The 10376-nt window shown below is 45.8% G+C and overlaps 1 protein-coding gene across 1 annotated transcript; it reads left to right on the top strand.

The window, feature by feature from the left end:
* Window positions 1-574: 574 nt before the first annotated feature.
* Window positions 575-10158, top strand: PDCL3 (phosducin like 3). Its single transcript, XM_061155919.1, has 6 exons — window positions 575-695; window positions 3074-3203; window positions 6089-6179; window positions 6352-6495; window positions 7463-7671; window positions 9778-10158. Exons 1-6 carry the CDS (start codon window positions 690-692, stop codon window positions 9918-9920), a joined length of 723 nt encoding a protein of 240 aa, XP_061011902.1. The 5' UTR covers window positions 575-689; the 3' UTR covers window positions 9921-10158.
* Window positions 10159-10376: the final 218 nt, after the last annotated feature.

Here is a 10376-nt window from a genome sequence, read left to right as displayed (position 1 = left end):
TTCGGAGTGCTGCATACACAGAAGCCTGAGTCTGAGCTCAGGCTTGCATATTTTTCAATTTAGACTTGCATATTTCTACTCAGTGCCTCCCGAGCTAAGCACTTTGCGAATATGAAACGTCTGGGGCTCAACCAGGTGAAGAGATGTTCACGTTTCTGGTTTCGTTTGTTGCGATTCCCGACGCGTCCGCAGAGCCTAGAACAGTGTTTGGTACGTAGCAGGCGAACTGCTTTATGCGACACTTGAAGGACAGTGACTGAATTCCAGGTAATCCTGCCTCCTTTTGAATCGTAACAACGAATCAGTGAAACGGGTTTCTATCTCTGACTTCCTGGGCCGAGACCGCCGACACCATCGGATCCGTGCCTGGAGGTGACACCTAGCCGCCGGGTACCGCCCCGATTCTGTCCCTCCGTTCGGAGGCCGAAGATGTGCCCTAATAAGGTTCAGTTCAGTAGCGGCCTGGATTAACCCAGTCACACGAGTGGGCGTGTCCTGCCTCTCGCCTGGCGCAGTCTCAGAGGAGAACTCGCCTCCACCCCCCGCCCCGGCCCCGCCCTATTCTCTCCCGGAGGGCGGGGCGAAGGGCAGGCTGGGAGAGGAGGCGAGTGGCGCCTGCGCGCGTGCGCGGTCGCGGTCTCACGGGCCGGGTGGCTGTGGCCGGCAGGGCCTCAGCGATTTGAGGGAACATGCAGGTGAGCAAGCCGCGGGTGGGGCAGGGGGCTCGATGCCTGGAGGCTGCGGCCGCTCGTTTTGCCCGGCTCGGTCCATGCAGGCGGCTGCCTGTCCTTGCCGGGCCCGTGGGAAGTGCCCGGCGCCTCAGGCTCGGGGTGGCCACGCGAGTCAAGGCCGGCGCAGGCGCAGTGCGGACGGGCGGGCGTGGTCCCGCGAGCCCGCGGGTTGGGCGTACCCGCTCCCCTCCGTGTGTCCCAGCCCCGAATCTCAGCTTTGACGGTAGTTCTCCGTGAGGTCGGCTACCCTGGGCCTGTGAAGGCCTCTCCGGATCTTACCTGACAGAGTTGCTTCCTCCTTGTTAACTCTTAGCGAGCACCTGAACTGGTGTGTTATGAACCCCCATCACGGATGCGGAAGCTGAGGCTCGGACAATTGGAGGGTCCTGCCCTGAGGGGGTCGCATAACATAACCCGTGTTCTTGACCCTGCCTAGAGCTGAGTGAGGGGTTACAGCATCCTTCCCTCTCTGCCTTCCAGTGTGTGGACCCTGGAGTCCAGCCTGAGGGTCCCGCTGCCCAATTATTAATACTTTGCCTTTTAAAATGGATAAAACCAAATCCCTCAGTTTTGTTCTTTTATTGTATCAGGAATTTACTAATGGAACTTGACTAAAAACCCATGGAAAAGTGAAAAAAAGAGTTCGTGGACATGGATGCTTGTATGAGAAAATCTCTGACTCAGTTTTGTCACTGTTAAAGGACCCTCCTCCAGAGGTCACTCTGCTGTCTCCTAGATCTCCCTGTGGTCCGGGATCCTGATGAACTCATCTCTGACTCAGTGGCAGAAGGGAAATGGAGTTAGTGTGGGTTTGACTGGGGTTGAGAGGTTTGTTGCTGTTCAGTCTCTCAGCTGTTTCAGACTCTTTGCAACCCCATGAACTGCAGCAGGCTAGGCTCCCCAGTCTTTCACCATCTCCTGGAGGTTGCTCAAACTCATGTCCATTGAGTCTATGCCATCCAGCCATCTCATCCTCTATTGCCCTCTTCTCCTCCTGCCTTCAGTCTTTCCCAGCATCAGGGTCTTTTTCAGTGAGTGGGCTCTTCACATCAGGTGGCCAAAGGACTGAAGCTTCAGCATCAGTCCTTCCAATGAATGAATATTCAGGGCTGGAGAGGATGATCATCTCCAAATGCAATGTATCTCATGAAGAGGAAACTCACTGCTGCCCTGGCCTCCTTTGTGTTCTCTGTCCTTCAGGCCCCTTCTCAAAAATGTCATGTCTTAAGAGGCCTTCCTGACCACCCTGTGGAATGGGATCTGTTTGTTTCTCTTTGATATATTTCAGCAGGACTGGCCAAGGAACTGGGGGTAGAGACCAGTTATCCCAGTGCCCTTTCCACAGCTTCCTGGTTTCACATTCCAGACCTGCCAAGACATGCCAAACCAGGGTTTGGGCAGCTGTGTTCTAAAGCTAGGAGCCCACCTTGGCATTTCTTTTTCTGATAGTTGATCCTGGTAAGTTTGACTTGTTCCAGCCTGGCAATGTCTTCCTTAACGCCATGGCTCTCCCAGGTTTGTGAGGTAACTAGGTGTGTACAGGTGAAGAACTTGGTGGTGTCCCCGGCATGTAGGACTCAGTAAGCATCAGCTATTGTGAACTTCTCCATGGCGTCTCAGCTCTTGCTCTTAGCCTTGGCCTTTAGGGAATCAGTCAGGCTCTCTTGCTTCTGATTGTCTTGCAGCCACTCAGGGCTTTGGAATACTCGGTATCTTGTACTTGGGCCCTTTGCCCAAGCTGGTCCTTCTGCCTGGAAAGTAATTTCCTAAATTTTCACTCCTCTGTTTGGTTCCTTCTCACCCTCCAGTTACAGTTAAATGTCAACTTTTCTAAGAGAATGTCTTTGCCCATCCTGTGGACTGCATGCCCCCTGGAAGTCTAGCTCAGCAGCCTGGTTATTGCATTTGCCATAACATATAATCTATCTCTTTGTATATTTAATTATTCATTGCCTATTTCTTTCTCTCACCTGTAAAACTGGTGACTTTGGCATTCATTATGCTTCCCTACCATCTAGTACAATCATTTATATATAGTAGGTACTTCATAAATATCTGTTGAAGGAAGCACTCCGAGTCATTAATGAAAATTGACCAGAAGCCAGGTCAGAGCCTTGGTGTCAGCATGGATGTCAGTCTGGACATAATAGCCTGATTTTTACCCTAAGACAGGAAGATTGGAACACGGGTTGTGTGTCTTTTGACAGGTTCCCAGAAAGAGACCTCAGAATAATTTGGTGTGAACTCCCCTTCTTACCACTTTCCCTTTTGAACCATTGCCCAACATGGCGCCCTCCACAGTGGACTTGGCCCTCACGGTACCCTTGGTCCATCTGCTCTAGGACCCTAACGCAGACACCGAGTGGAATGACATCTTACGCAAAAAAGGCATCTTGCCCTCAAAGGAAGATTTGAAAGATCTGGAGAAGGAGGCAGAAGAAGAGGAGCAGCGGATCCTCCAGCAGTCCATTGGTGAGCTTACCAATGTGTGTTTGTGATTCTGTGTCTCTCTGCTTAGGAAACACTTGGCAAGCCTCTAACTGCTTCAGTAGAAGGATCCTCTGAGCGAGAGTTGGGAGCAGGGATTGAAATGCTGGGCTGGACACTGCCTCTGGGCCCTCCGGCAGGGCATCTCTGGCTTCATCTTCCTGGGCCGTGGAACTGGGGGCACTTCAGAGGCTCCCTCCATTTCCACACTTTCTTGTCCATGTCAGATCAGCACATGATAACCCTGGAGAAAATATTTCTGAGTCTCCACTTTCTGGTCAGTGATTCAGTTTGGTTAATGTCATGGAAATCTGCCCAGAAGTTTTTACTGTTTGTAGTCCCCTGAGCATATGCTTTATCTTTGTGGTTTGATTGAGAATATTAAAATAGCTTGATTTGGGGAAACATAAGATGCTTGTAGTGTATGCGGTCTGAGGTCTTTCTCACATGTAGGTATACCACTTGAATTGGAATCCCTCGTGGTGCTTGTCAAAAAAACAAGCAAACAAACAAAACACAACAACACACAGTTCCTCCTGAATCAGAATCTCTGGGGGTAAGGCCCAGGAATGTCCATGTTAAGCCAGTGCCCCAGAGAGTTTCTGATTCACGCTAAAGTTTGAGAACCGTGGATCATAGGGGCTAGGACTTCTGTCCCGTGTTGACATGTAAGGGCTGATTTAGAGGAGGATTTATGACACAGCGTTTATCTAGCAAATGTAATAAATTCTATCCAGTTATGGAAGGACTGCTGTGTGCCATGTGTTTTCTAGGCACTGGGGCTTTAGCTGTGCATGGGCCAGCCAAAACACCCTGTCCTCTTGAACTTACGTTCTAAGGGAGGAGACAGACAGCAAATGACACATGAGTGAAATATAGGAAAATAAGGAAGGGGTTGCAGAAGAAAGGGAAAGTTGCTCAGTCATGTCTAAGTCTTTGTGACCCCATGGACTGGGGTCTGGCAGGCTCCTCTGTCCTTGGAATTCTCCAGGCAAAATACTGGAGTGCGTAGCCATTCCCTTCTCCAGAGGATCTTCCCAACCCAGTGATCGAACCCAGGTCTCCCTCATTGCAAGTGGATTCTTTACCATCTGAGCCACCAGGGAAGCCCTGGTGGGTATAAGGTTGGAGGAGGGGTGGGTGTAATTCTAGAGCGTCAGAGAGGGCCTCACTGGGAGTGACATTTGAGCAGACCTGAGCGAGGTGAATGAGCAAGTGGGAAGCACGTTGGAGGATCTGCCAGGAGGCCAGTGGGACTGGGAGACAGAAGCAGGAGGTTCAGAGGGACAGCCAGGGGTCAGACATTTAGGACCTTGTAGCTTCTAGTGTGGACCTTGGCTTCGATGTCTAAGGAGGTGGACATCATTGGAGGTTTGAACAGAGGAGGGACGTGTCCTCTGTGTTGACAGCACCTTCCTGTTGTTGTCTTACTGGGTGCAGACTGTGGGGGCAGGGCAGGAAGTGGGGAGACCACTGCAGTGGTACCCTTGGCAAGTGATGCCATTGGCTTGGACCAGAGTGGTGGGTGGAAGTGGCCAGATCTGGGTGTATTTTGAAGATAGGATCGGCGGGGTTTGCTTATAGATCCTGTGATGGGTGTAAGAGCAAGTAAGGCAAAGATGACTGCCAGGCTCTGGGCTTGAGTGGCCAGAAAGATGGAGTCACCACCTGAGGTGAGGAAGGCTTGGGCAGGAGCAGGTTTGGAGGTGAAGATCAGGAACTCGATTTAGGACCTAGTCACTTTGAGGTTTCTTATTAGACAAATACAGATGGTAGGTGAGCAGTTGGGAATGCTTTCTAAATCAGAAATAAGGGCTAGAGGCCTACATTTGGGAGTTGTCAGCATTTCGGTGAGTTTTAAAACTGTGAGATGCAGTCACCAAGGGAGCGGGATAGGTGAGGAAGGAAAGGAGTCTAGTCAACAGAGGGTCCAGGGGGGAGGAGGAAAAGAGGCCAGAGGAAGATGGACTTTGAGAGAGGAGGCAGTGATGGATTAGGCCAAATATGCTCATCGGTTGAGAAAAGACGTCATTACTGACTTTGGTAAGAGCAGGTTTGGGTCATGACAGGGTGGGGTCAGGGGACAAAAACCTGACTGAATGTCAAGAAGCAAGAGTCTTTATGGCAATAAAAACAAAATACAGATTTTTATAGCCATTGATAAAAAGAGAAGAGAGAGCTGCCTACCAGTCACAAAAGAAGACAGGTGATAATCCCTTGACCTCTAGCAAAGGTACGCTGGGGAGGACCCCAGAGGGTATCCTCCAACCTTCGTGGAGACATGAGAACTGTTAAGCACTTGTCTCTGAGCATCAGTACTTGCAGATCAGGCTACTTGAGCTCAGGCTAATATACCTCTTTCCTTTTATAAACTTGGGAAACTTCCTGTTTGTATCCTTATTGTTGTGTGAAGATAAGAGAGCCAGGCTGGGTGATATCAACACAGTCCTATCTTTTAAAAATGCTCTCCCCTTCTTCGTTACTGTGTAACACCTTGGATGTGTGCATGCATGCTAAGTCACTTCAGTCATGTCTGACTGTTTGCGACCCTATGGACATGTAGCCCACCAGGCTTCCCTGTTCATGGGATTCTCCAGGCAAGAATACTGGAGTGGGTTGCCATTCCCTTCTCCAGGGAGGTCTTCCTGACCCAGGGATCGAACTTGCATCTCTAAACATCCTGCATTGTCAGACAAGTTCTTTACCACTAGTGTAACACCTTAACTACTTTTTATTTTGGTTTCGATGGGCTAGGGGCCTTTTGGTATTGCATGCACTCCTTTAGGAGAAAAGTGAAGGAGAAAAGACCCAAAATGCATCTTCATTCATCTTTTACATTTTTGGTTTTTCACCAACTCAATGACATTCAGTGAAAACATACGAAGACATGACTTTGGAAGAACTGGAGGATAATGAAGACGAATTTAATGAGGAAGACGAACGTGCAATTGAAATGTACAGGTTAGTGCCACCCAGAGGGCTGCTTGGTTTTTCATGTGGCACTATAATGTGCGTCCTTTGAGATAAACCTGGCACATAAGTAAGTAAGCCTGGACCTTTACAGAGTTGCCGTGTGAAAGGGGTGTGTGCGAGCACATGTGTGTAAGATGTCTCTCCTCCTCCTGTCGTGCAGGCAGCAAAGACTGGCCGAGTGGAAAGCAACCCAGCTGAAGAATAAATTTGGAGAGGTTTTGGAAATCTCGGGAGAGGATTATGTTCAGGAAGTTACGAAAGCCGGTGAGGGCCTGTGGGTCATCCTGCACCTTTACAAGCAAGGGTGAGCTGTCTGATGTGCGCGCGCGCGTGCTCACTCACTCAGGCGTGTCTGACTCTGTGACCCTGTTGGGTGTAGCCTACAGGCTCCTCTGTCCGTGGGACTTCCCAGGCAAGAGTACTGCAGTGGGCTGGCATTTCCTTCTCCAGGGGGTCTTCCCGACCCAGGGACCAGACCTGCACATCCTGTGTCTCCTGCTTTGTCAGGGGTGTTCTTTACCTCTGAGCCACCTGGGAAGCCCTGATGCCTGTCTTTAAATATTCATTTGAATTTATGTCTTGAACATCTCAGGCTTACTTCACACCAGAGGCTTTTTTTTTTTTTTTAATTAATGTTTTATGTGTTTTTGTTGCAGATTTGCCCAAATGTTATTGTCTAATTTTTGTCTTAAGACTTTCAGATTAATATTTCTGGCTAATACGAATGCCTTTATTAAATTGTAACACAACAGATTTTTTTTCTTAATTGTAAGTGAATTCCTCAATCACTTGTCCCTCTGAAAAAACTCCAGCGTTTCACGACTCACACGTCGTGAGTCACTCTCCTTGACGGTGCCGGTGACCTTTGTGAGCATTGTCCATGGCGAGTGATGCAGAGAGCCCCTAGCGCCTCACCTTCAGTTTTGCTCCCACCGTGTGGAGTCCAGTGCTTGTGGAGTTTCTTTCAAGCAGGAGGCGCATTCTGAATCACACATTCTAAGCCTTGGATGTTCTCTCCTTTAGAAAAGCAAGACAATTATCTTTTACAATGGAGCTGCTTTTCTGACTTACTCGGTCAGATTAAATTGGACTTTGGCTTTTGAACACTTTGCCCAAACCTATTAGAAAGTTTTTAGAAACCGTTTGTTCATTTTGGCTGGAGTAGCAGAAGCACTTGTGAAGTTGTCATGGGGTTTTCTATGGGGCACAAGGGCGGTTGAGGTTTACTGTATGCAGACACAAACTCACAGTTGCTTCTCTTTATTTCACAGGATTCCCCTCTGTGCTCTGATAAATCAGCACTTCAGTGCACTTGCCAGGAAGTTTCCTGATGTCAAGTTTATCAAAGCCATTTCAACCACCTGCATCCCCAATTACCCTGATAGGAATCTGCCCACGATATTTGTGTACCTCGAAGGTGACATCAAGGCCCAGTTTATCGGCCCTCTGGTGTTTGGTGGCATGAGCCTGACGCTGGATGGTAAGGACTCAGAGGTACACGTGAGGGATGGGGAGGGAGTGTGTCTGCCGTTAAGGGCGCCTGTTTCCTAGACGCAGGTGGGATGATTTGTCATAGAGTCACCTTTGTCCCGTGTGAGTGAGTGTGAAAAGGGAAGAACATTGAATCTGTCATCTTAGATGAGTCATTGGGAGCAATTACAACTGGACTTTCAGTTAAAAGAGGGCAAAATGGATTTTAAAATATTTAATATATTGTCTGTGCTGTTTTAGTTGTCCCTACAGTTGAATGTGTTTGTTCTTTAGTTATAACTCAAGATCACATCATTCATTTATTTAATTCACCCAGACATATTAGTGACATGTTTATATGTAAAATACATAAATACATGTAAATTTATACATATATAAATCTCTATAAAAATATTTTTTCAGTTGAAAGGAAACTTTTAAATGAAAAGTTTATTTAATTCTGCCTCTTAACTCCTAAAGGATATATCTTTTATTTTTTTCTACTTGTGAAATAGGAAGTATTAAAATACATATGCACACATAATATGTGGGAGAGAAGCTAAGGCCTGCGAGCTTCCTACTAGGTCAGATTCTTTATCTCTTTAGTGCAGTGATATGTCCAACTATGCTTTAGTTAGTAGCCTTTAAAAACATGTGTTATATCTACTTTATATAACTATATGAGATATTCAACTGGGAAACATGTAAACAGATACATGGATGCATATATATATTATATCAGTTTTGCTTTATTCCAGTGTTCAAAGACATATGATATTTCAAACTATGTGTTTTGCCTCTTATTTTGATCTTTGAACATACCATTAGTGGGGAGAGAGAGGTGTACAATAATAATTATAGTCTTTGTTTCTAGAAAAAGTCTCATTTGTAGGCCAGGCTCCATGGAATTCTCCAGGCAAGAATACTGGAGTGGGTTGCCATTCCCTCCTCCAGGGGATCTTCCCAACTCAGGGATCAAACCTAGGTCTCCTGCATTGCTGGCAGATTCTTTACTAAGTACATTCTTTATTAAGTACATTAATTTATGCATATGCATGTACATGTGAATCTAAATACATCCTTAAGAATCAGAAATCCTAAGAATTTTTTTTTTTGAGAAATTTATTGAATTTTCTTGGTCATTGAACCAAGATACCTAGAGCTGAAAATACTGATGCTGTTCATCTCCGTGGAACACTTTGAATTAATGCGATTTCAGTAAAATTGGTTTTTAGATTTTTTAAAAAATTTATTGGGCTGCACTGGATCTTAGTTGTAGCATTCAAGGTCTAGTTCACTGACTGGGGATTGAACCCAGGCCCCTTGCATTGGGAGCATGGAGTCTTAACCACTAGACCACGAGGGAAGTCCCTGGTTTTCAGATTTGAATAGAAGTTTCCTACTTAGTAGAGCATCGGCTTAAACTGGACTGTTTGGTGTAGAATCTTTCTGACAGTCTTTCACTCCTGCCTGGGTAGAAAAATATATCACTTGATTTTGCTTCACAGTGTCTCACACCAATATGGATTTTCACTGATTATAAGAAGGTAAAGTATAGGAGCTAAGCCTTTAATCACTGATTCTTTTTTTTTTTTCCTGACACTTTTAAGAATTATTACTACTTGGAACAAATGTATCAATCCTAGCATGTCATCATACATTGAGCCTTTGACTCTAATAGGTTGAGATATTGGACATGAGGTTTAAGAATTTCCTTTTGCTAAATAAAATTGGATTTAATAATTACATTGCCAGCAAGACTGTGAAAAGTATTTTCTTGGTATATTTCATGCTGAGTTCTTTCCTGGGACATTCTGCAAGCCAAGAAGCTAGCTGTGAGGAGATAGGTTTAGTCCTTGGTTTTTTGATTAGTTATCCTGGAGGTTCAAATGTATGTAATATTTCATTTCATCTCTTTTTATGAGAAGTTTTTGCAGTTATTTTGTTTTCTTAAGGGTCCGATTTTTTTTTCCCTTTCTTCCAGGTACCTTATAATTATGACCCTCAAATTGTCATCAAGTGTGGATGGTCATAGTTTCTGCTTAGAAAAACACAGTGGCTTGAGGTTCCCACTCAGGCTGAGTCTTAGGCAATTTGCTTTTTCTTTATCATGCAGAGTTGGAGTGGAAGTTGTCTGAGTCTGGAGCCATCAAGACGAGCCTGGAGGAGAACCCCAGGAAGCCCGTGGAAGACGTGCTGCTGTCCGCGGTGCGGTGCTCCGTCCCCGCCAGGAGGGACAGCGATTCCGAGGATGACTGAGGCCGTGGCCCTGGCAACCTGCTGAACTTTCTCGATGTGATACAGCGTCTGAACTTTTTTTAAAAAAGGAGAAAGTAGGAACGTATACTGTGGTTTTTTTAGTCTTTTATATTATGTTCTGAATCTCATAGATCTCAGAAATAATCATTGCTGGGAATCCTTTTAAATTTCTGGAAACTTTTTAAATTAATAGTATTTCCTTAAGAAAAAAATAAAAGCCAGATATTAGTTTGGCAGATGTCTGTGTTTTCCTCGCTTATATTTTAGGTCAGCTGTAAGACTATTCGCTATTCGTTCACATAAAACTATTCAAAAAGAAATACAGAGGTTTTTTTTTTAACAATGTGAATAAATTATACAGTGGAAAATGGCAAGCTAAGCTTTGCATTTATATTATTTGTTTTTATTCTTTTATAGAGCTAGCAACAGGATTATTAACTCAAAGGAATGATTGCT

The sequence above is a fragment of the Dama dama genome, chromosome 11, assembly GCF_033118175.1.
Source record: "Dama dama isolate Ldn47 chromosome 11, ASM3311817v1, whole genome shotgun sequence".
Taxonomy (NCBI): domain Eukaryota; kingdom Metazoa; phylum Chordata; class Mammalia; order Artiodactyla; family Cervidae; genus Dama; species Dama dama.
This window is presented reverse-complemented; position numbering and strand designations above follow the sequence as displayed.

What these genes read in the sequence shown, in the direction of transcription:
- PDCL3 (XM_061155919.1), top strand. An exon ending in CGTGCAATTGAAATGTACAG is followed by an intron (nt 6,180 to 6,351) that starts GTTAGTGCCACC and finishes CCTGTCGTGCAG; the next exon opens with GCAGCAAAGACTGGCCGAGT. An exon ending in CATGAGCCTGACGCTGGATG is followed by an intron (nt 7,672 to 9,777) that starts GTAAGGACTCAG and finishes TTTATCATGCAG; the next exon opens with AGTTGGAGTGGAAGTTGTCT.